The 27,176-nt window shown below is 39.2% G+C and overlaps 1 protein-coding gene across 2 annotated transcripts in view; it reads left to right on the top strand.

Moving 5' to 3' along the window:
- Window positions 1-27,176, top strand: part of LOC149816029 (protein OPAQUE1-like) — a 115,075-nt gene that overhangs the window by 49,317 nt on the left and 38,582 nt on the right. For both annotated transcript variants that reach the window (XM_089987579.1, XM_089987578.1), the window contains exons 18-24: window positions 12,897-13,006; window positions 14,565-14,625; window positions 14,793-14,970; window positions 17,166-17,371; window positions 21,799-21,918; window positions 24,130-24,228; window positions 26,756-26,977. In XM_089987579.1, coding sequence (XP_089843705.1) covers window positions 12,897-13,006; window positions 14,565-14,625; window positions 14,793-14,970; window positions 17,166-17,371; window positions 21,799-21,918; window positions 24,130-24,228; window positions 26,756-26,977 — 996 coding nt within the window. The remainder of the gene's footprint in view (window positions 1-12,896; window positions 13,007-14,564; window positions 14,626-14,792; window positions 14,971-17,165; window positions 17,372-21,798; window positions 21,919-24,129; window positions 24,229-26,755; window positions 26,978-27,176) is intronic.

Genomic DNA, 27,176 nt, shown 5'->3' with positions numbered 1-27,176 from the left:
AAGTGGAGATTGAGGGAAGTGCAATGGCTAAGACAGGGTCAAATAAGAAACATAGAACTAAGAAAAAGACCGAGGAGAGTATACCTAAGGCTAATCTAAGTGATTATGCAGCAGTGAATGTGCACAACATAAACTTAATTTACTTGAGACGGAACTTGGTGGAGGATTTGCTAGATGATCTGGAGAAATTCCAGGATAAAATTGTTGGTTCATTTGTGAGAATCAGGATTTTTGGTTCGGGTAATAAGCAAGACATGTACAGGCTTGTACAAGTTGTAGGTAATCTTTCTTTCATTTGTTGATTATCCATTTTACAATTGTTTTATGTACCTAAAGAGAACATGGCATAATTGCTGATGCTGTTGCTACAGGTACTAACAGGGCACCCAAATTTTAACGCTGAAGGAGATTAGAACTCAACCGAACTGCAGACTGAAATTTCGCACAAAAAAATAACAGAAAATAAAGATATATACAAATATATAAAACATGTACCTCTCTTCTTCTTCTTCTTCTTCCGAAACCCAAGATCGGGTTAGGTTGACAGACGAGACGAAGAGAGGTGGGAGACACCGAGACGATAGGTGGGAGACGAGTGAGGGACTGCGAGAGAGAGAGATGAGTGAGAGGCGAGTGAGGGACTACGAGAGACGAGTGAGGGACTGCATGCGAGAGAGAGATGAGCGAGAGACGAGAGACAAACTGCAAGAGACGAGAGAGAGACTGCGAGACAAAATAACATCTAACTTTTGGTCAAATGAGGGCTTTGACCCCCATTTGACCAACAAAAAGAGGCGCATACGCCTCACATTGAGGCGCATTTCGCCTTAAGGCGTACGCCTCAAGGCGTGTGAGGCGTACGCCTCGAGGCTTTTACACTTTATACCAGCGCCTCAAGGCACAAAGGGCTTTGCCTTGAGGCGAGGCACGCTTTTTGTGCCTTGAGGCATGTTTGTAATAACACTGCTTTGAGTGCATAAGACATCATCAAACATCAACTAATATAGAATCATAAATAATATTGCATGCATATCTCACAAGAACAATGTAAATATTAAATATATTGCAATTAAAAACATGCCACATGATTCTTAATTTCATATTACACAAACAAAAACAAAATAAGCAAGTTTTTTTTAAACATATTATATAAAACCTCAATAATCATAATCATCTTCATCGTCTTTATCTTCTTCTTCTCCTCCTTCGACATCCACATCGTCTTCAAAATATGTGGGGTCTTCATCATCTACATCCTATGCTCCTTCTACGTTGATCCATTGAATGCTCTCTTCATTAAAAAAAATCTCTACTTCTTCTTCAACCCATGCATCCAATTCATTTAAATGATCCAAACTAATGGGATCAAATTGATTTTTGTGCCTCTTTGATAATAAATATTCGATTTGCCTAGAACGATGACATGAAAAAATTGAAATTAGTTGAGTTTTGAATGATATAAAAAACCTTTAAATTAACACATGAAAATGATAAATAAACTTTATAACTTTATATACCTCTGCCTCAGTTGTAAGTAAGTTATAGCGAATGTAGACGAGGTCATTTAGCCTTTTCTGCTCAAATCTAATTTCTTTTGTATGGATTTTCTCAAAGACACTCCAGTTTCTCTCGCATCCACTTGCACTACACGTTTGACTAATTACGCGAATGACAAAAACTCTCAAATTTGGAACATCACTTCCAAACCTAGCCCACCACGTCTTAAAAAACAAAAAAATGAGAAATCAATAAGACAATATCAGACACAACCATACAAAATATCATAATTAAACAACAATATGAAATTAAAATTGAAATAGACAGAATAAATTACCTAGATGCATCGTTGCACGGTTTCCTACTGCCATAGCTCTCTCCATATTATACAATGCATTATCATAAGTTTTCAATCCTTCTGAATTTGATCTTGAATGCTATACTCAAGGTTCAACCTTTCGATGTAATCCAAAAGTCTCTTATTGACTTTCCTTTCCATTTTAAGCGTAGGGGAGTATCTAAATATATGATTTAAATAAAAAGCTGCAACATGAAGAGGTTGATGATGTAAAACCCATGAAGAAATTCGGACCTGGGTCGGATCCGATAACCTATTAGGGTTATAACACCCGACACAAGGGGGCTAGGGTTTTTTAAAACCCTCTGGCTCCCCTGCGCCACTCTCCCCTCCCCCCTCGACTGAAAAAGGAAACCCCTTTGGGGTTTCCCGAATCGCACCCCCCTTGTTTTAAAAACACAAGAGGGAAGAAGGGGGAGCCCTCATCATGCGGCCTCTCCTCTTCCCTCCTTGTGCTCTCCCCCTTCTCCTCTCCTCGTTTCTCGCTCTCGGCGTGCGATCGACCCTCGGCGCCTCCCTCTTGTTCCAATCAACGCCGCCATCAACCTTGAAGGTACACCCTCCCTCTCTTTTCTTCTTCTTCTTTTCTTTTACTTCTTCTTCGTCTTTCTCTTTTTCGGGCTGGCAGAGGGCTGGCAGGAGGCCGATGACCCCCTGTCGTGCCTTCCCCTTCTCCCCTTTCTCTGCATACGCCAGGAGGCTAACAGGAGGACGACGCCCCCCTGCCGCGTCTCCCCGCTCTCTTTGCGTTTGAGGGGAGGCCGATGCCCCCCCCCCCCCCCCCCCCCCCCCCCCCCCCTTGTGCCTATCGGTAGGTCGACAGGGGATCGATGCCCCCCTGCCACACCTTCCCCCTCTTCCTGGCCTTGCCGAAAGGTCGACAGGAGGCTGATGGCCCCGTGTTGTGCCTTCCCCCCCTCTTTTTCTCTACGTTGTCGGATGGTTGGCAGGAGGCCGGCGGCCTCCTGCCATGCTCTTCCTCCCTCTATCTTCTTCGTCTTCTTCGATTCCTCCCGTTCGACAGGGGCCTGGACCTCTGCCGATTGAGATTCTCGTGCGGCAGGGGGTCTCGCCCTTGCCGCTCGGATTCGTCGCAGGCAGGGCGAGGCCCTGCCTCTATCTGTCTGCCACCTGAGCCTTCTGACATGAAAGGCAAAACCCTGCCTCCCTCTCTCTCTCGGTGCTCTCCGTATGCAGGGAAGGGACCGAGGCCCCTCCCTGCACCCCTTGTTGGTAGGGGAGGGGTCGAGCCCCCTCCCTGCGCCCCCTCTCTCTCGGTTACCTGTCGGAGGGCCGACAGGGGGGCCGTTGGCCCACTGCCGCACCCTCCCTTCCTTTGAAATTCTTGCAGGGGCTTAGCTCCTGTCTTGCCTCTCTTCTGTTTTTCAGGCAGGCGCCAAGCCCCTGCCACAGTGGCCTATTGACAGGTAGGGGCAGGGCCCCTGCTTGCGCTGGACCTTCGGAAGGCATGGGCGCAGTCCTCTACGTCTGTTTTTTTTTTCCAGAAAGCACGGGCGCAGTCCCTGCCTCTGTTTGACCTGTCACCTTCCTTTTTAGCTGGTGGGGCATGACCGTTGCCCCATCCCCTTTTGATGACTGTAGGCCGGCAGGGGCACGCTTCCCCTGCCCCTACTTCTGCTACTGACAGGACAGGGAGCATGTGCAGTGCCCCTGCTCCCTTTCCTTTTGGGTTACCATCAGAGTGGCAGGCAGGGGCTGTACACCTGCCCCTTTTCGATCATTATTATGGCTATGACATTCTAAGTATTCTTACCTTGAGCAGTTCACGCGAAGAATCACGTTCGTACTTCGTGGCTCGAGGCCTACAACACTTAACACGCATAGGCGCACACAACGACGCAACCTCCAGAGGTAGGTGAAAGTCGCATAATGGCTTTGGATGAATTAAATAAAGTAGTTAAACCCTGAGATAAGAACAATTGATATTTTCATGCATGCGTTCATATAGATGAATATGACTTATGATTGCTTGTTCTTTACTTGTCTTTATTTCTCTGAAATTACATGTTTTCTTGTAGTCGCTAGGTCTTGCATGCATAGTTTAGTTCTGCAGTTAGCCTTTTGCCATTACTTTCCTTTACTTGCTTCTTGTTGTTGTCATACCGCACATGCTTAGATTTGCTAGTATTAGTTCAAGCTTGTGTTCTATCTGCGCATTGCTAGATACAACTAATTGTACCCCGAGTCGATTACTCGAAAGGAATGATTGGATCCATGATGATCCCAAGACTTGTTTGAGATTTCATGTGTAACGACCTCAACTCATACCCCTTGAAAATACAGATTTTTTTTTACGAAAAACTTCCTAGAGACCCGGGGCCTTTACAGTTCCATTCCCAATTGGATAACCAACCACACCACAACTGGACTTACAATTATCATCCATAACCATCCAAACCAAACTTTTTATTGAATAAACAATATCAATTTAAAATAACAACCTCACACCCAATGTCGAGTAACAGCTCAAGGAAAACTAAAGAACTAAAGGAAACAAAACAATCAAAGAAACAAAAGACGAGCCACTCTGTCCATAAGTGAAGCAGTCTGAAGCAAGTGTGATCCCGTAATCCTCTAGAATCTAGTCATTTCACTGATCACCTGCGGTTGCGAAAAACCATAAAAGTAGGGTGTCAGAACCGAAATCCTAAACACGAATACTTCTACTGTAACAGATAAGATCAAGAATACAGATATGATTACGTGCAGCGATTTAAAGGAAAGTAATTATGACAGTTCATAAATTTTAACTTAACATTCATACAACAGGGAACAATTTTTAATCAAGAAGAATCATTAAGCACAACATGAATCACATATTGAAGTAGTTAAGACTTTTTAGCATGCTTTAGAAAGGAAAATATCATGCATCCACTATTATGCCTTAATTTTGAAACCAGTAAATATGCATGTTCTAATGCATAATAAGAATATGCATGATTTATGTATAATGCATGAACCTTTTATTATATTTGATTTAAGTTTTTTTTTTCCATATGCATGCCCTATTAGATGCATACAATTAAAGTTTCTCTTTTTAATTAATTATCGTTGCCCGCGGATACACCAAATATGTACAATCTCCGAGGTCAAGTTAGGTTCTTAGGATAGTTTAGCGCACAATTTGTATTTTATTACTGAGTTCCAAACTTAGCCCTCGACCGAATCACCTTCGGAACATTAGACTTGTACATCTAATGTCGGGGACAAAAGGGACACCCCACGCCCACAAGTGCCACTTCTTTGGTATACTAAAACAGCAACTGTGTCAAACACACCACCCCAAGGTCAAGTGATAGACTCTCCCTAAAACCGTGGCCAGGAGAAAGAACCTCAATATCGGGTTCAACGGACAAAGCAAAGCACACAGTTTTTGTATCCTTACGGTCTCCCCAAGACTGAATCTCTAAGATTCTTGTTCTTCAAATGAGAGATCCCAAAACGTATATTACACCATTCTTATTTATTATCTTTTTATTAAAAACCAATTATTGAGTTTTGCAATTTCGCATACAAAAGCAAAGGCAAAAGTTTGCATCTACTTCTGCGAGAACCATCACGGGACTCTCGCCCGTGAAAACACATAGAATAGTGCAACACGATGCATTAAATGTAAATATGATTTCTGCGATGCATTAAAATAAACAAAGAATGAGTATCTTGTACTCAAGACTCTCCAGGCCTCCGTTGATCCACTTGTATCATCGATGCACCATATGCAAAAACCAAAGCAATATATCATTTATGGCATGCTCCACATGCTCCACATGCATATTCATATAAGACAACCCTTCATCATGCGTATGAACCACAAATATCCATGAGCTTGCAATTTAATTAATTCATATGCAACTATGTCAAGTGCCTTCTTTCCTCTACATACACGCATTCATGCCAACATATATTTCCTTTTGAAAGTATGTGCTCATGTGAATGCATATTCTTATCAAGTGTGCATATTCATACTAATCGCACTCATTAACTTTACATGTACACAAATGCATGTTTTATCAATACTCACATAACTGTAAAAACACATACATCGCTTGCGTCATTTTCTTTTTCAATGTTTACCTGACTACAAGTAGGGGTGGCAATCGGGTCGGGTTGGCGTGTCGTGTCGGCAGGTCAGCATACCTCAACACGAACCTGACCCGTTTATTAAACGGGTTGGCTGTGGCAAACACAAACCCGACCCATTTATTAAACGGGTAACCCGACACAACACGGTTAACCCATTTAATAAATGGGTCGGGTTCGGGTAAACAGGTTGGCGGGTCGGGTTTGGGTAAACGGGTTGACCCGCCTGCCTAACCCGTTTATTAAACAGGTCAGCCGGGTTGGCATGCCCTTAACACGAACCCGACCCGTTTAATAAACGGGTTAGGCGGGTCGACCCGTTTGCGACACGAACCCATTTAAGCCAATCCCGAACTCGCCTAAGAAGGGGGTTGGCGGGTCGTGTCAGATTTTTCCACCCCTAACTACAAGTGCACAACTTCACTTGAAATGAAAATACGCACAATACAACTACTGTGAATGAATTAATTCGCAGAAAATTAAAAAACCTAAAATTCCTGCTAAATCGAACATGAAACCTATTGATACTCAATTTCTCACATATATCAAAAGAAGTTCCGTACCATAGAATCCGATGCTTGGGAAAAGCCCAGGGATGCTGATGGCGAGGAACAACTCAATCATCATCGTTGGAGGTGTCTGCTGAACATAGGAAAGAGGTCACAACAGGGAAAAGATTAAACGAAAGGAAAAGAGGTGAACATGGAAAACAACATGTGCGGGTTCAGCCACTAGGCGAGCCCAGACCTGCTATCCAACCCCATTATTGGGTTTTGAACTTGCTATGCCCCAATACAGGGTGACGAGCACCCACTACTCTTGTCGGACTAACTGCGCCCCCATTTGCCATAGCAGAGAGCAACGTGTGCCGCCGCAACCACTGTTGTGCACTGTGTCGCAACCTTGCGCATCGAGTGCAAGCAACCGCAACCACCCGTACTGCAGCCGCGCGAACCATGTGCCACAACGATGCATGGGGTATCGCAGCTGCAGCGCACCTCACCACGAGGATCAATCAAGACTATGGTTCCTTATTGGCTTCCTCGACAAAAAGGAAAAACGGGCAGATCCCTATCAGTTATACAACTATACCATGGGGTTCGAACTTGAAACACCCCAATACCAGGTGACGTGCACTAGCTGTTCCACCAGACAAGCGGAAACCCTGTCGGCATTCCTCGAAAAAATGAAATCAGGTAGGGGGGCCCTTGCCTGTTGGCCTGAACAGAAGGGAAAAAGAAAGGGCGACAAGGCCCCAATGTAGAGGTGGCCAGGGCGACAGAGGCACCGTCGGCCACCTACCACCCCCCTGGCGGCCACAGGAGGGGTGGCCAGGATGACAAGGTGCCGCCAACCACCTGCTGACCCCCTGCCAGCCCCCCAAAAAGATGAAAAGGAAAGGGGGAGGGCACGATAGGAGCCTTCGGTCTCCTGCCGACCTCTCAGCGAACACAACGAGGGGGAGAAGTACACGACAAGGTCACCGCCCTCCTGCCGGTCTCCCGATCACCCCAATCGAGGCAACAAAAAGGGGAGAGAGAACCAGCAGGGGGGCCGCCTGCTCCCTGCCGGCCTTCCAACAAACACAGTGCAAAAAAAAAAGGGGAGAGAGACGCAACAGGGGGCCGTCGGCTCCCTGCCGGCCTCTCATCGACCTCAAGACAAAGAAGGGGGAGAGTCGCAGCAGGGGGCCGTCGGCTCCCTGCCAACCTCCCGGCGACCCCGAGACAGAGAGGGGAAGAGAAGAGATGGAGAAAACAGAGGGAGAAGGAAGGAGACATACCTGGATCGGTCGGTGTCGTCGGTCGATGTTGTTGGCTGCCGCAACCATGGAGGGGAAGGCGACGAGGAGAGGAAGAGGCTGCGCGTGAGGGCCTCCTCTCCCTCGGCGCCCCTTTAAAGGGGAAAATGGGGGGAGACGGTTACGTGTTTTCCCCTTTTGTTTCTTTTAAAAAGAAAACCCTACTGGGTTACGGTTCCGACCCGGGTCCAAGAGATTTAAAAAAAAATTCTTTTATTTTACATGGGTTTTTACCTCCTGTTTCATAGTGATTGAGCATGCCAAGTATATTACTGCTTTTAAGTCATACGAACATTGTGTGTGGTTATCCTTCGAGAAACCCATGACCTACTGTTATCGCTGAACCTTTTTGACATGTACGATATGTTCATTATAACGAGTAGTATGAGAGTTCGTTGAGCACCTCGAGCTATGTAATACTTTATTGAAATAAATAAAAATGATGATGTTCGCCTCTACAAGCCAAATGCTCAAAGAGCAATGCATGCCAAGTTTGAACTAAATGAATTGCAACATATTAAATGTTACCTTTTCATCGTAGTCGTACATTTGAATATGTACAATCGTACCTTTAAACAAATACGTCTGATTTGTGTTATGATGATTGGATGATGGGGTTGTGCCAACCTCGAAACGTGCAAATATCACAATGTTGAGATAACATAAATGGTGATGATTCGCCTTCATATGCAAGATGCTCGAGTTGGTTGAAAGACCAAAGCATGCAGAATGCGTCTTCAGTTAACTAGCACTTGACGTACCCATTCGAACCGCTGACTCTCGTCAAAAGAGAGGACGAGAAGGTAAAAAACTCGGATGGACAGACCATTAATGGCAGTTACGGGCAAAAGACTCTGCTTCCCCAGTCATTGAAGTTAGGAGAATGAGGCTACAAAACTTAGCTCAACACTTCTCCAGAAGTTGGATGCATCCTTTGGAACAAGTGAAACAAGTAGCCTTTGGGAAATTCTCTCTCGGTCACCGATCGTCACCTTAGAAGCAAACTCAACTAGCTATTCGAGGTACTGAAAATACATGGCATAATACACCCCTGAACTAGTCTTAGTTGTTTCTACGATTCGTGCCTCTTGCGTACCCGCAATGCCAGCTAATATCGAAACATAAATTAATCCGTTCTCATTGCTAGTTGAATTGTTAATGCCTGTTGTGGCATTACACTTGTTAGTTAAACTAATTATGTAGTTTTATACTTGTAATAATTAGCTACCCGTGCTAGTTAACTGCACATAATGTTGTTTACATCTTGTGTTGTCTCTTTCCTTCAGTTTAGATGTTCTTTGCATATATTGCACATATTTAATTTCTCGCAATTACAAATGCTACTACTGCTTCCAATGAAATAAACTGTTTATATTGTGATGTCTTACTTTATTTATTTTATATTATCTATTTGTACACCTACCAGTTTGTTATGAAACTGACCCATTTCATAGGCATGTGGTTAGTAGGACATTACTGACGGCCGATGGCGCGATGCAACATGACTCGAGATCACACTCTTTCTGCTGGTGTCTTGGTTATTCTTTGTGGATAAGGTTTATTTGTAAGCTAACATGGCCAAAATTGTCAATTTATTTTCCTTTCTAAAAAGAAATTGCTTCTGCTGAAGTCTTTAAAACAAAACCTTGAAATTTAAAAGGTTTTCTCTAAATGTTTTCAAATTTACAACTTGAAATTTTTGGGGCGTTACAGATGAAGTTGCTCCGTCCACCTATGATCTATGATGCTCATATAGGTATTTAAATTTTTTTCTTCCCCTTCAAATTATCTCTAACATCTTTTGCCTTATTCATGGCCTCATAGAGGTAACCCTTAGCTGGCCTGTCTTCAATGTCAACCAATTGAAGCACGTTCACAAAAGATATAGTTATTTTTAACAACTTGACACATGAATCCAAGAATCCACTTCTGAATACAATATCTATAATTTCTCTGGGATTTCTTTTTTGTGAATGAGGGTATGCATTTCACTAATTTGATGAAAACATTTTTTAGTGCAGCTCTATTCTTTACTCGATTTTGCACTGTAGAAAAATTCGTAGCAAATCTAGTAACTGCACTACAAATCGACTCAGCACCACCAATGCACTTTTTCATTAGGCTCAAAACCCATACATGATTGTAAATAAATTTAGTAATTTCTTGGCAGCATTCAACTGTCTGCGTTATCTCACCCATGATGCTAATGTCCTCAAGCATTAGGTCTATGCAATGAGCAACTCAGAGCCCAAAAGAAGAACTCAATTTTTTTTGCCTATTCTTTACTTGCTGCCTTGTAATTTGCTGCATTATCTGTAATAAATTGCATAATATTTTGAAGTTGAACCTCTTCCAATGCACTTTTTCATTAGGCTGAAAACCCATGCGTGATTGTAAGTAAATTTAGTAATTTCTTGGCAGCATTCAACTATCTGCTTTATCTCATCCATGATGCTAATGTCCTCAAGCATAAGGTCTATGCAAAGAGCAACACACGGGGCCCAAAAGAATAACTCAATTTTTTTTGCGTATTCTTTACTTGCTGCCCGCCAACCCGGCTGACCCGTTTAATAAACGGGTTAGGCCGGTGGGTCAACCCGTTAAACCGAACCCGACCCGCCAACCCGTTTACCCGAATCCATTAAACGGGTTAGGCCGGCGGGTCAACCCGTTTACTCGAACCCGACCCGCCAACCCGTTTACTCGAACCCAACCCGCCAACCCGTTTACTCGAACCCAACCCACCAACCCGTTTACCCGACGCGTTTATTAAACAGGTTAACCGTGTCTTGTTGGGTTACCCGTTTAATAAATGGGTCGGGTTCGTGTTTGCCACAGCCGACCCGTTTAATAAACGGGTCGGGTTCGTGTTGAGGTATGCTGACCCGGCAACCCGCCGACCCGACCCGCCAATCCGACCCGATTGCCACCCCTACTTGTAGGCTAGTTTTAGGTTTCTTTTATTTTTATTCTTTTTACAATTTTGTATTTTTGGTAGCTAGTCCAACTAGCCGTTGGACTAGCTGTTGGGGTCTTCTAGCCATTAGGATGGTCTAATGGCTAGTATTTTCCTTAGCTTTTTATATGAGGCTTATGCGTTATTGTGAGTTTGGGAGATGAAGACTATACATATTGTGTGTTTTGTAGTGAGGTTTATATGTAGTTATTGTTTATTTTATTATTAATAAAAATATTATTTTATTTGTTGGTGTTATGAATGTATAAACATGTTATTTCTTATGTATGGTCAAATGAGTTATGTTTATGCTTTTGTTCATTTCTATTTGTCTTTGGTTTGTGTCTCAGGTTGCTTGCCACTTTGTGACATGTGTGTGCAAACATTTTTATATCTAACAAGTATGCACTTATATACATACATTAGCAATCGTTAAATTTGATGTTTGCATATATATGTAAAACAGGTATCTTCTTGTGAAAGTGTTGAGGAATTTTTAAATAATAAGAACAATCAATTAACTAACTGAAAAGTTGAATTTTCGGGAAAATTCTGATAATTTCACATTTATTTTACATTTTATTGATATGTTTTTGCATTCAATTTTGCGCACATATGTGTATGTATTTGTGCACGTATGAGTGCGGCGGGTGTGTGTGTATTTTTACTCATCATGTGTGCTTTGTGTGTGGGTGTGCTGTACGTGATCTGTTCATAAGAACGGGCCATTTTCTAGAATAGTCAATGGTGGTTTCCATATTCCTCGTACACAAAAGGAAAAGAAAAAAGCCATCCACATCCTCTCTCCATCCTCCTCCCTCTTTAAAATATCCTGAGATGTTCTGTTGCCAACACTTTCCTTTACATGATGTAAATCTCATTGCTTCCTTTCCCTTTTCTGTTTGTTTCAGAATGCTGGTAAGCTTGGAAATTAAGAGTAACTTAGACCTTGGCTAGTTGTGGTCTAACACTGATTTCTATGGTGATGTCAATAATATTTAACTGATATTCTGTTGGATGGGAAAGGATTTCAGGAAACCAAGATCGAGAGAAGGGTACAGAAAATATTCTTGTTTTTTTGTATTGCATTTTATAATTTTTTTCTGTTTTTTTTATTTTGCTATTTTTTATATTTTTCATAATTTTTTGAGGGTTTTAATTCAAGCTTTTTCCTGTATCGTATGATACGGTACAATATACTTGTATCTGAGGCTCATGTGATACAGGTTCCAATATGCTATTTACAACATTGTGTGAAACGGTTGCTTTAAGGAAAACATATGGGAGGAAGGAGACATAGCTAGAGACACTTTCACAAGTCATACTTCTATTTTCACTAAGGACCATGATGTGATACATGTTTATCTTGTAGTGATAATGTCAGCTGATACAAACACATGAATGTATTAAATTTGGTCATAAATTTTGTTATTGGAATTTTCTTGTCAATGAAAAATTTCATGCCGAATCATTTTTTTTTCGCGTGAAAATCTCCAGAAACATCAATATACTTAAAATTTGAAAATATATAAGAAACATATAAAAATATAAAAACATTAAAACTATAAATATTGTGATAAAAACACAACATTCTCAAAATAAGTGATATTTTGAAAATATTGCATTTTCTCAGGATTTTATCGGTTTTTGAAAGTTGCACAATAAAATCTTGAGATTTTCAAAAAATGCCGATTTTTTGTGACTATGGTATTACATAAATAAGGATGTCACAAGAACTGTTTAATCGATAGGCTGATGTTGAAAACCTATGTTGCTGCACTTCTATTAGTGATGTCTGATGGACTTCTTTATTGTACTTTTCCATTTTTATAATGGGATGCATCTTAACGAAGAAAATAATTTAATGGTCATTTTCCTCTCTATGATTAGTTCTTTCCTTTGATTAACTTGTTCCTTCATTGCATAAACTGTATCTGTTTGGATGTTTTGGATTTTCTGATAGTATCATGTTTATATAGAGTTATACATTGGTGTTTTTTTTCAAAATCCTCTTTTCTTGGTTTCCACCGTTGCTTTGGCATAAAAAAATTTAATCATTAGATCCTGTAACTTCTATTATGCTATTTCTTGTCTTTTTTCTGTTCGAGCCTTTTTATATATGTTAATGGCTTGGTTCCCTTATGATCAAGAAACTATATGATCTAACCTTCTTCTGTTGATAGGGTGTTCTGGAGGCTGTACGCATAAGTCTTGCTGGTTATCCTACCAGAAGGACTTATGCAGAGTTTTTGGATCGGTTTGGACTTCTTGGCCCAGAACTTATGGATGGGAGGTACTGCTTTGACAATTGCTATTTTCTTGTCACAAGAGCAGAATGTGTAGGATAGTCGCTGTCTTGTTCATTTACTCTTTTAACGTTGTTCCTATTTCCTATTTAGTACAGAAAGTCTGAAAGCACTATTTTTGCCATTGTTCAATACGAAATGGTCATGATTTGCAACTGTATAAATAAATTAATTGTTTTGTTTTTGTGGCAATAAAGGCATTTTTATTAGTGATTATCTTATATTGTGCTTGTATTTGGAAAATAACTGTGGTGTTGGTGACCTTGCAAGAGAAGTCCGTATCCTTTTCTTCCTGTTGCTTGTGCTTCAATGAGTAACAATGTGGGATTAAGTGACACAACAGTACTCTCTCTGGAGCACTCTGCTCTCCAAACCTTACAGGCCTTTCTCTTTCTCTGCTGCTTGCCATGTTACCGCCTTCCTGTCTTTCACATACCCCACCCCAGATCATCTCTCTCTGTGTGTGTGTGTGTGTGTGTGTGTGTGTGTGTTGAATGTAGTACGTAGGTCCAAGGAACACTTCATTTGGCTGTTCGGAGTGCTGGATCTAAATGGATTGGACTGGGACCATCAAAGTTTTCCAAATGCTAACTTTGTGGGTGAGGTGTAGTAGGTTGGTAGCAGCTGAGAAGCTGATGTAAGGGTTATATGAGTCACATATTTCTTGCCTATCAAAGATGAAATTGATTTAAATTTTCCATGTTTGGATGGAAGTCTGTTTGCTTATTTGTTACTGCTCTAACCTGTGTAAGATCAGACTATTGAGGCCAGGTGGGGTTGCATCTAATTTTAATCCATTTTGAGTCGGAACCAATTTAGTAACATCTGTGTGATTATTTGTACATCATATCCATTTAGGCCATGGGCCAGATCCGTAGCTTAAAGTGTTGGTCAGGCCTGTGTTTGGCCCCACGCTGGTTTATGCAATTAAATTTGTCCTCCTACAACATGCCTTCGACAGCCATTTGACCCCCTCTCTCTCTCTCTCACACACACACACTCCCGCGACACGTGCCCCAGGAACTGTTGCTTATCTATATCTCCTAGATTCATAAGTGCATGTTTCCTGTATTCATATCCATATCTCTCTGTGTTTCTGTTTGTATGCATACACCTATGTCACCTGGGTACGGGTGCGGTTATGGAGGGTACGACACGCAATTCCAAAAAATCTGGGTATGGGGATACGGCAAAATATATATTATATATTTAAAATATATATTATATATCTAAAATATACTGAAAATATATATTATATATTGAAAATATAATACATAATATAAATATAATATAGGACACAGCAAATGCCGTGTCCAGGTACCCGTACCCGTGTCGACACGGGTACGGCACCCAAGATGCCATGTTGAGGTAACATAGACATACACATAAGTGTTTTGCAATTGTCCGTGCATCTGCATACTCATGTATGCCTTTTTTCTTTTTGAGTGGCCATGTTCAGCCATACAATTCACTTTAAAAAAATCATGTTTCATCTGTCTACAGCAGTCTGTGGAACTTATCTCCTGCTTGTTATCTGATTATCAGTTATGATGAAAAGGATGTAACAGACAAGCTTCTGCAGAAGTTGGGACTTGAAAATTATCAAGTAAGTTTTTAGTTTCCTTGCGTTCATTAAGTCTGCCATTTTAGTGATTTTAGCCCTGCATCATTCAATCAGAAATGTAATTGGGCATCTGGATTGGTTGTTACTGTTGAAGGCTTCTTCCATCTATCTTGTGTTGCTTGACCATGCAAAAGATTTAATATTTGCAGCTGGGTAAAAGCAAAGTTTTCCTTAGGGCTGGCCAAATTGCTATTTTAGATGCAAAACGAGCAGAGGTCTTGGACAATGCAGCAAAAATTGTTCAAGGTCGTTGGCGTACTTTTGTTGCATACAAGGACTTCATGTTGAAAAGATCTGCTGCCATTAAGCTTCAGACATTCTGTCGTGGTATGTTTTCCTGTATTGCTGTTGCTCTCTTTGTTTGATATTTTTTAACTAGTTTTATTGCTTGAGAATTTGCTTTTGTCTTATCTTTCACATGGTTGAGGAATGATGTTCACAGTGTTGTTAAAAACGCCCCTCAAGGCGCAAAAAGCGCGTTTCGCCACAAGGCGAGGGCCCTTTTGCCTTGAGCTGCACATAAAAAGCACAAATCGTATGAGGCCCTCTCGTCTCTCACTCTCGTCTCTCGCCCTCCTCCCTCTCTCTCTTCCGAAAGGAGGAAGAAGAAGAAGAAGAGGGTCTCCCTCTCTCTCACTCCTTCTCACTGTCTCCCTCCCTCTCTCGCTCTCCCTCTCTCTCGCTGCGTCTCGACTCTCCCTGTCTCTCGTGTCTTGCTGTCTCCCTCTCTCGTGACTCTCCCTTTCTCTCTCTCTCTCTCTCGTGTCTCGTATACCTCTGTTTCTCCCTCTCTCTCTCCCTCTCCTCGTGTCTCATTGTTTCTTCTTCTTTCTCTGCCTCTTCTCTTCTGTTCTTCTTCTTCTTCTCCCATGTTCTTCCTCCCTTTCGCTCTCCTCCTCCCTCTTCTTTTGATGGTTTTTTGTATGTTTTATTTTTTTGAATTTTTATTATTTGGATTTTTATTTTTCTGTGAAAGCATGCATAGTTAATTTTGTCAATTAATTTTTTCTATAAAAGACCGGAAGCATGTTAATTTTGTTGATATATGCCCAGTTATTAGTTTCTGAATTTTATTTGTTTATGTGAATTTTACTATAAAAGCCCGAAAGCATGCATAGTTAATTTTATTGATTAATTTTTCTTATAAAAGCACAGAAGCATGCTACTTTGTTGATATGTGCATAGTTATTACTTAATTTTATTTGTTTCTGTGAGTTTTTATGTAAAAGCTTGAAAGTATATTTGTGTATTACTGTGCTTCTGTAATTGAATATATAATTATATATGTATATATCGGAGTTACCGGACGCTTCTTAGGTAGGTGGGAAGCTCGCTTTCTGAAAACTCGCTTCGGAAGCGCGATACTCCTCTCTTCCGAAACTTCATGGGAAGCTCGATTCCCCCACGCTTCTTCTATGCTTCTCATACACATGGTCTATGCATACTATATACTTTTCTCACGTTTCTTTTCATCCTTTTCATGTATTTTCTCTCACTCACTTTCCATGTACCTTCTTTAAATTGGTAACCATCATTGCTAGATTTTAACAAAAAATTAACTCTTTTACAGAAAAATCATGAAATATAAGAATGATCAATTTTATTTTAGTTTTTATTTGTTTCTTGTTTGATTCCATATTGCTTCATTTTTTATTCATATTTTGCTTTTAAATTGTAACTTCGCTTCCGGCTTTGTATAAATTTTAAAATGCCTCGCTTCCGCTTCCCGTATCGTTTCCCGCTTCCGCTTCCTAGTTTGACAACCTTGATATATACAGTTATATATATGTAATTATGTATACTCTGTATTTCAGTATATTATATATAGTGCAATATAATCTGTATTTCAGCATCTACTTTTTTTTGTGTGAGATCTGATTTTTTTTATTTTTAGTTTATTTTTTGGTTGTTAATGCTAATATGCATTTTCTGATGATGACATGATGTTGAGAAATTTGATTGTTAGTGATTTTGTTACTTAATTTTTTATTGATCTTAGATATTTACATATATCAAAATGTTGTATTAACGTAACTTTTACATGTTAATCTCATATTTTCGGTATTTGTTTGAGATTTTCTATTTTTTAAGGGGTGGCTTGCAGATTGGAGAGAGAGAGAGAGAGAGAGAGAGAGAGAGAGAGAGAGAGAGAGAGAGAGAGAGAGAGAGAGAGAGAGAGAGATGGGCATGTTGCTCTTGCTTTGAGTGCCTGCATTTAAGGGGTGACTTGCAGCTATTGAAATTTATGAGACTGATCATGTATTTTTTTATTGAACATAATGAGTAGTGAATTTAAGTTGGGCTTGTCGGTTGCCAGCTTGACAGATAAAAGTTATGGTTAATCAACAAAGTTTGTAATACTAATAAGCTGTTTTGAGTTTAGATGGTTTTATCTTTTGTTGTCAAATTGATAAAATTGTCGGTTTCTGCAATTAATGATCAAATTAAACTGATGCTTGAATTGTGTTGTTTGCTGGAGTATTTTTAGAGACCATGACTCATGCTGTCTTCTTTTCTTGTAGGTAACGTTGCTCGGAGCATTTACATGGCTAAGAGGAAAGATGCTGCATCGGTTGTGATCCAAAAATATGTTCGTGGATGGCTGCTTAGACATGATTATTTGCAAATGTATTCATCTGTGCTTGTGATACAAGCAAGCATTCGTTCTTTGTCTGTGCGCCAGAAATTTCTGCTTATGAAAGAGCACAGAGCTGCTATGATGATTCAGGTTTTTGTTGTGATTGTGTCATTGTAGCCATAGTTCAATGAAATGCCTTTTTTGGAATTTGGAACTTTGCCTCAAAACCTAGTTTCTTGCTTTATATGGTTTTTTGTCCTGGTTGTATAATCTAACTTGTTTTAATCTTCCATAGATCATTTTTTCCCTTCAGTAGTCTGATTCCTTCAGGAAATATATTGAATTGTGTCAATATTTGGTCAGGTTTGTGTTTGTACAGTTTACAATACCACATTTTCTGCTATTATCCAAGAAGATTTTTTTGGGAAAACATAAGAAAAGACTTACTTAAATGAGACATTTCCAAGTCCTTTTATATTGCTGTGGTTTATTATTTATTTTGTTTATTGGTGTTAGCCTTTGATTTTAGGCATTTTGGTCATTGAAGTATCCTTGGCAACACTGATTTGTAAGCTATATAACATGGATACGGCTGCAGATCCGGGGATACAACCATTTTTATGAAGTTTGCAGTATGACTTGTATATAAGGGGATACAAAACGGCAGCCAAAATAGAGTATCAGTGTGGCATAGTTTGTAACTGATGTTGGGAAGATTGTACATCTTCATAAACCACAAGGTCTAGGATACAAACAAAATCATTGAATATTTGATCATATTGGGGGCCATGAATGAACATTGTGTAATGAGATCTCCAAGAGACAAAGAAAATGCCTACTAAGGCAAAAGCACAACACAAGCCACAAAGAGGTTACTCAAGAGGAACAAAGGCACACACTCCCAATGTAAAAAATAAATTATTTTATTGACATAACATGCATAATACATGCTTAAGCGAATAGGAACCAAAGGTCCCATATATATATATATACACAAGATAGAAGGAAAGGAGAGAGACCTACTAGCTGTTGGTGATCTCGCAACGGCTAGCTGGTCAAAAAGACCAACCTGCCCATGACAAAAACAAAAAAATAAAAAAACCTAATACAATCTCTAAAAAAAATATATGTAATGATATATATATACACACACACGTGTACATAACCACATCTCTTAACACTCCCCTTTAAATTTCTAGTGCGATCATCGAAAGTTTGTCAAGTAGAAAATAGAATTTAGGAGAAAGAAGCACCTTGGTGAAAAAGTCCACCAATTGATATTCGGAGGCTATGTAAGTTAATGATATGATCTTCGAGTATTCTTCTCGATCACAGTGGCGATCCATGAAACGTATGGTTGTCGACAATGTAAATGGCGTTCTTATTGTCTCAACAAAGCTTTGAGGGCATTATGAGATGTACCCCCATATCTTCAAGTAGTCATCTCAACTATACAACTTGTTTTTTAGTGGTGGCCATGGATTGGTACTTAGCTTCCGTTGATAAAAGAAAAACCTTTTGTTGTTTTTTGCACTTCCACGACACGATCCGGTCAGCTAAAAACACACAAAGACCAATAGTTTAGGGACGATCATTAGGATCTCCTCCCCAGTCTGAGTCAGAGCACACAACTAAATCAAGAGAGGAGGGATAAAAAAGGCCTTTGAAAGCAATTGTCTCTATGTATACCTATTTGTCAATCTATCCCATTAGTTGTTTCATCAATCATGATGAAAACCATTGAGAAATGATGAGTCTTCGTCCTTGGTATCATATCCCTTCTCCTTTATCTTTGATATTGAATTTTGGCTTTCTTGATTTGTGATTGATTCTCTGATTCTACTTCTTCCCATAGTAGGCTAACTCGTGACTCGGGCTTGGATCATCCAACCCCCGACTCGCTAGTCAGCAGGTTGACTCATTGACTCGAACGAGTTAGGACTCTATATTTTATAGTGTAAGCAGTAAGCACATGAATAAGACATGGAAATAACTAAACTTCAAACTGTAATATGTCAACAGTTTAGCTATAGAAACATATAACTATACATGATCATTAACATTTTTCATTGAACAGTATTAGATTCTTCATAACAAGTGCCTTTGTATAAGAATTGTGCATTAAAATCATAAAATACATGATAAAAAGATTATAATAGGCATTACTATTAGTAACCTGAATGGCTGACCCTTTTGGGGTCTGATCCAATTTGGCTCGGGCAATTCCCGTGTCGACTCGCCTGGTTTGCCAACTATGCTTGTTCCTAGTCTGGATTTTCGTCAAGCACATTAAGCATCTCTTTTTCCATATTTCGCTAAGATGTCAACATTTTCCAAATTGATAGGGCTGGCACCATAGTCCCCAATATTTGTCATAGTTATTTGTGGCAAGGGTGTTTCTCAGAATATTATATGATTTTCATAAAACAATATCCAAAATTTAAATGTATGTTTATCTATAACATAGAAAAATATAGTTGTATGTACATGTGAATGTTTGTGTATACTTGACTATCACATTTCTGTATGCTCATGTCTCACATATATCTGGCATTGGGTTGAGCATAAATATGATGTACTCATGTTTCTTACATATATGTAGCATTAGGTTGAGTGGGAAATCTTAGGAGACCTGTTGTTGTGGTCAATACGCTGAAAACCAAGCCTTTTGTGGTAGCAAAGATGTCCACAGAAGAGGATGGTGCTGTTTGTTTTCAGCTGCTGCAAAACTAGGTAGTGGTAGATGGAATGGTGCCCTTTGAAGCTTACCAACCTACTGTTTCCAGCACATAGATCGTCATAAACTAGTAGATTATGTAGGTGGTCCTATACACTCAAGTGTGTAGAATCTTCCCCTATATTATGCATGCATGTGTGCATGCCCCTTTATATGAATTGAACTGCAGATTTAGCTTCTTCATGCTATCCAGAGGGCCTTGTTCTCCCATCGTCGATAAAAGTGGGGAAGAATATATGGTCCTTGTTATCTTATGGATTCCTAGAAATAGCATATGATGGTTACAGAAATGCATATTCTTTTGAGGAAATTGTCTTAGTGATTTAATATGAGCCTTGGATGGGTCCTTTATGTGCTTGATACCTTCTTGAAACATGAACAATATGATACTGTATATTATTATTGTTGGACAAATAGTCTCATGTATGGCTGTTTTATCCTTGCTTTTTGTGTTCATGTGGCATCCTAAAACAACTAATAATTTCCTTAAAAGAAATATGGTTATAAGGATTGGTGGCGTTAATGTGAGGCCACTCTTTGCTTTGTGGGACCACCATTTCTTAGCAAATCAAGTCTCAACATGTACTATTCTACTACATACAATGTTGTACATATCGTATGATACTGTACGATACATATCATTACTATGAGGAATATCAATACGGCTTATCATATCTGTATCGTACGATACTGGGTTTATCGTACAATATAGGGTCAACACACTTAAAAAAATGCTAAATCATACTTTTTCAGTTTTGGGTTTTAAAGACCTTTTGAGGGCCGACTTACTCATTTGTGTAGAAGCCATTAACGAGGTGTCCATGCACCCTAGGCCTCGTGAGTACGATTTGGGGGTCGATCTATGCGCAAGGACGAGGGCTTTTGCGGTTTGATAAAATAAAAGTGCATTTTCACTATTTTTCATTCAAGGAAGTTGGTTAAGGTAAAAAATCTTTATTATGAGTAAACTTACAAAGCTGCCCTCCAAAATTTCCCCCCTACAAACCCCAACAAACTTAGAGACTTATATCAAGGTAGAAATCAGGCTCCACAGTCCTCCAACAAACATGGCATTAGTTGATCCGGCATGGCAATGGGACACTCAAGTAATGAGTGAAAACCGATTGAAAATTGAGTGCAACTATTGCCATAATATTTTTGTTTATGTAATATGAAAGTATGAGTCTTGTGACATATTCTTAATTGCAAGATATTTAATATTTTGCATTGTTCTTGTGAGATAGTTGGTGTTTGATGATGTCTCATACAACTCATAGATACATAAGTGTTTCATATGTGATTTTATGGTTGTATTTCTTGCAATTCATCATTGTTTCATGTGTTATGATTTTTTAGAATTTTTGCTAGTTTTTTATTATTTTCAAGATTTTTTTATTAAAAAAATATGATTTTTTACGATATAGTACGATACATATCTTATTTTGGGCCCGATTGATACGGATAACGATACAATACATACAACCTTGAGTACACATGCTGCTTAGAATGTGAGGCTGCAGCTGCTATTGAATATACTTGTTTCATGCATCCTATGATCTTAGGCAAGTGTTTCAAGAGCACTGTTTATATGAAAGTGCTTTCATTGTTACTTTAGATCAAACATTATAAGGTCATAGGAAGAAAACATGTTTGGCTATCATTGTATTCAGGGGTGGATAGCTAGAAAACATGTTTAAACTGTTTTTATTCGCTGCAAATTTTTTCCATTATGTTTTGAGCCTTTTTACCCTCTTTGGTTACTTCTATTTGTACAGTCTTTACTCTTGCCTTCTTCTTTTTTTTCTATTGTCTAATTATTATTATTATTTTGTTGGTAAAGGGCTTTTGGAGGATGTGGAAAGCCTATTCCTTTTTTCAGAAGTGTCGTGCTTCAGTAATAGCAATTCAATGTGCTTGGAGAAGGAAGCTTGCTAGAAGAGAACTTCGGAGGCTTAGACTGGTATATGTAACTTTCTTTTTGAACTGCAACATTTTTTCTTTTCCTTGTCTGACAAATGCAAGTGGATATGCTCCGTGATAGTTTGTATTGGCTTGTTTGTGTACATATTGATGTCTGATCTGATCTCTGTAGATCTGGGTAAAGGCATATCTCAGTTTGTTGTATTCCTGTTGTAAATTTAGTAATGGCTGTGTATATCAGTGATAGATTTCTTTATATTAGTGTCACCTATATCGGCGATACTTTGAAACTATAGCTTTATTATCGGCTATTTGAAGGCAGCTGGTAATATCTGGAATATCTCACGATATTTTCAAAATATCATGATATTATCATGATAATATCGTAATAATATTATAATATTTTTGGGAAAAAACTCTTTTTTTTATATTTTAAGTTTGCATTTCCTATTCTTTTGTTTCTTTTAAAATTTTAAAACCCTTTAAAATTTGTTTCTTTATATTTTTGAAATAAAAATTGAACTCCTGAGATTTTCCCAAGAAATACAAACTTTTGAAAATCTCTCTGGGGAAAACCCTCACTTAGAAAGTACCTTGAACAATATAGGTGACTATGCTTTATAGGTTGTAGTTTGTGCTTGGGCAAGTCATGAAGTAACAAACCTCACCATGTAACTAAATTTTTGTAGAAGTTTTTGTGTCAGATCTGACATAAAACTTTGGTCTGCACAAACCATTGAATTGCTGTGGGTACTCCACTCCATGGATTGACTAATTAAAATGCTATTGACATCTGAAATATTTAGAGAAAATTATTTATTCAGGTGATTAAAACCAAGCAAAGCCGCCTTGACCAAGAAGTCATGGATGGCCTCATCTAAGCCATTGTCTGCAAGTTTAGAGGAATTTTCTATGGCCTTTTAAACGAGAATGTTCTTTGACTGGCTGTCTATGTAGAAGTTTGTGTCATATTGTGCTTTTGCAACCAGTAGATGGTCCCATTGCTGAATGTGTTGATCCATCTGAAAGATGGATTCTCCTGCCTGAAAGGACACACGATGAAAACATTATTTGTGGTTAATAGACGAGTTGTTTGTTCTAACTTACATATAAAGCATGCAAGGTGAAAATTTTTCTGTATTTGAGATGGAGAACAAATGCAATTTCTTTGTATTGCTGTTTGGTATTTCCTTTTCCATGTTTTGCAATCTAATGAAAGTCTTCCCGAATTCCTTTATATGAAATATTAGGTAATCTTTGACCTTGGCAGTAAGGATAGTAACAGCCTCAAATGAGTTTTGTTTTCCTTGTTTTTTCCCTTAGACCATTAAGGGCCCGTTTGTTCCAACAAGGAGGGAAGTAAAGTACTCCTGGATGTGAGAATATCATATTACTAGTTGGAGGGGCTACTTTGTCGAATTGTAGGTAAAACCGGGTTTGTCAATATACATAGATGTAAATAGTTAAGTCGTTTGTCATTCTAGCTATTTTACTTGTTAGATAATGACATTTTTGTCATGGAAATAATTATGTTAACCCTAATAAAGAGGGGTTGACTCGTGTTTATCTTTCTACTTTTTGATAAATTGTGCAGTGTTTTGAGTTGATCTCCTCAAAATTGATGTGTGCACCTCCACTTGAGTTTTGTTTTAACACATGAAAGGGCACACAGGTTAAGGCTTTCCCATGGGTGTCCTTTTTCGTGGAGCTGGGATTCCCCTGCCCCCCGCCCCTCAGAGAAGGCTTTTCATATGAAACTTCCGCTCCCTGCAGGAAAACTGTGGCATCCATTGCTCTGCCCGGCCCATTCTCTTGCAGGGCATGATTATTTCACGTCCTATGAGAAAAGCAATAGGAAATGTGTGCAATTTATTGCCCAATTTTTATATTGGAAATATGTCATTGAGAATGCCTCTTCCTCTTGGCTTTTGTAATCCACATTTGTGGACCTGATATAAGAATGTGTGTTCCTCATTGAGCTATAAAAAGTTTGGTCATATGCCATGATGGCTTCATAGCCAAGTTGGTTGTTCATATGCATATTTTCCTTTTGTGAAGTAAATTTGACCAGTTAGCCAATGCATCCTGATATGAATGCATCACGGATCATCATCTGGAGAACACTCTTATTAAGTTTTTGTACTGCTTTAATGATTTTAGTTTGTACTACTTGTTTAGGCATTTCTTTACAGTTTATACATTCCCATTAATGCAAATATATTATACATAACAAGTTGGTTACATTTGACAGGAAGCAAATGAAGCTGGTGCTTTGCGTGAAGCAAAAACTAAACTAGAGAAGCAATTGGAAGACCTAACTTGGCGTCTTCAATTAGAGAAACGATTGCGAGTGTGTCTCTTATTTCTACATTATTTTACTTTGCGACTTTTTTTATGATTAGGAACAGATTTTTGAACTTTTATGATGTTCATAACTCAAACTTGTGCCCTAGTGCTATCATAGTTTTTTTATTACAGTAGGGATGTGAATAGGTCAGATTTGGGTCCGATCTAGGCATTACCAACTCTGACTTAAACGGGTTTGGCCTAATCGGATTCAGATACAGATGAAAAAAAGATAAAACCAAACCCGGATCCGACTAGTTTAAAACCTGGTATTTACACTTAACTGGGTCAGGTTTTTAGTTGGGTTTGGGTTCGAATGCAAAATTTAATGCCAAATCCAGATCCGTTTATTAATCGGAACCAGATTTGGCTACCAACCCGCTCTATGGACTCGGATTCAGGTCAGGTGTTGGGTTGCACCCGAGCCATTGACATCCCTAAATTACAGTGTATTCTGTTCATTTTATGAAAATAGTGTTTTGCCTTTTGTGTTGCATTCATTCTGTTGTTTTCCTTTTTCTTTCTCTAAAATCATGATTGTCAAGTTTTCTAAAGTAGTTGCAACTATATAAAAATATCCAAAATTTTACATTGCTTCTTTCTCTGTGGATTAGTGTGCTATGGCTGCTATGTTATTATGGTTGATATGTGTTACTATTGCCTTTGTTGGACTGATGCTTATGAAGCTGCATATAGAAGCAGGAAATTGTAAGGAGAGTGGAACCACCAAACGAGAACAAATGTCCACCAAAGTACCCAAATGGGCAAGCACAAGGAGCCACTATGGGCACACTCACAAAGGCCACTAAAGGGCACACACCAAAAGAGCTCACAATATAAAAAACATTATTTTATTAATTCACAAAATGCATGCCTTACATGGATGGGAAGATCCCCTATATATACACCAAATGAGAGGGGCTTCTAGCTGTTGAACTAGCTCCAACAGCTAAATGATCTGGCTGTTAGAAGCTCTAATGGCTAGTCAGCATTGAGTTGACTAATATATATATATATATATATACACACACACACACACGCACAATGTGTACATTTTAACAGAAATAACTTGTTCCTAAAACAAGTAGGAAGTATTTAGAACTCATGATTCTTGCTACTGAAAATCTTGATTCCCTAAATTCAAGGGGTCAAGCTTGGTTCATGTATTTATTCGGATGGGTTTGAGCCGAACCCGATCTAGCTTGGTTCTTTGTGCAGCCTTAGTTGAATTTTAACTCGGGCATGATAAGTTGTGATGCTTTTCGGCTATCCTATCATTCACTTTTTGTCTGTCTACATGTGCAATTTGCCCAGTGCAGTAATATGGGTACTTTCAAGAGGGCTCAGGTTCCTATGTCGACAGGGTATGATTAGGGGTGTCAACAGGTCGAGTTTGGTTTGGACCCAGGTGGAACCAGACTTGGATCAGGTTTTGGGTATGGTATCAGGTCCGGACTCGGGTCTAATTCGGTCTACTATAAGAGAAACCATACCCGGACCGATAAGAACTACATGAACCAGACCCAGACCATACCCAGTAAAATAATATTTTTTATCTTTTTCACATTGAAAAATTGTGGGTCTTAATTGGAACTCGGGTCGGGCCCGGGTCTGGTTTAAATTTTCACAAACTGTACCTGAGTCCATGTATTAATCAGACCTTTGGGTTCGGACCCGGGTCTTCATTGGGTCTTCAGTCTTCTTATTTGTCACCATACCCGGACCCTATAGGGTTTGGTCTGGGTCGGGTCTGGGTAAACCTGACCCGTTGACACCCCTAAGTATGATACTGGTATTCGAGTACAGGTCAGACCAGCTTTGGATCTGGACCTGACAAGACACATTTTGGTCAAACATGAGGGTTCATTTGGATGCATTTTTAATGTGCATAATTATTGTTTTCATCCAATCTTGTATGTGTGTGTTTATTTGTATGGGTGCCTCTGTTTTGGTACCAAACCACAACTTATGGTGGTACCCATTTGATTTATATAGATTTAAAAAACCATGTTAAACACATTCAAACATGTGAGTGGGTTTTTGTGGCGATCCAAAAATCGATGGTCATAAATGCTTTAAAATTTCTTGACTCATAAAAACATGTTTCTTTTGTCAAAAAAACATGATCCAGCAGTTGATTGCTGACAATCAATATTGGTGAACACATCTACGATGTCAACTCCAACCAGATTCAACATGCAAACAATTATAGCAGATATATTCCCTATGTCTATATGTATGTATAATTGTATATACAACCTGTGTCCATGCTTACTGAAATTTCCATGTTGTACCCTACATACTCTCACCCCTACCTCTGTGATCAAGCTGCACCTTTTTGTTATCTAGGTTGTTTTTTGGTCTTGCAAGAAAACTGATCCAAACATATATTTGTAATGGGTCTCTTTGTCCTCCCAGTGACTTATATGAAGATGCCAGATTTCTTCGCATTGCAGATGTGCTTAGATGTTTCATATTTGTCATTAAAGTAACAAATAGTTCTGATATCTTTAAGCATGCTTCAAACATAGGTGTCGATTGAAGAGGCAAAGGAAGTAGAAATGATGAAGCTTCAGAATGCCTTGCAAGATTTGAAAGATGAACTGGATGCTGCTAAACTAAATTTCGCTGAAGAGTGTGACAAAAATGTTGTGCTTCAGGGAGAGCTAGAATGTGCTGCAAAAGAAAAGGAATCTTTGGATGGTAAACTTGTTTGCTTGGTAGAAGAAAGGAAAGAGAATGTGTTATTGAAGGTATGGTTTCAATCAGGTATCATGGCATTAATGCTCTCTCTCTCTCTCTCACTCACACACACTCACACACACAGTTTTGAACCTGAGACCCCTCAGTTATGATGGTGTGACTTTGCCGTCCAGCTATCTCATTATTGTTGTTTTTTCAAAGTAATCGATATTCAGGTAGTTTGAATAGCTATGCATTTCTTGAATAGCA

The sequence above is a fragment of the Nuphar pumila genome, chromosome 14 (genome assembly GCF_984573655.1).
Source record: "Nuphar pumila chromosome 14, dmNupPumi1.hap1.1, whole genome shotgun sequence".
Taxonomy (NCBI): domain Eukaryota; kingdom Viridiplantae; phylum Streptophyta; class Magnoliopsida; order Nymphaeales; family Nymphaeaceae; genus Nuphar; species Nuphar pumila.
The sequence above is the reverse complement of the archived record's forward strand: the minus strand, read 5'-3'. Positions and strand labels throughout refer to the sequence as shown.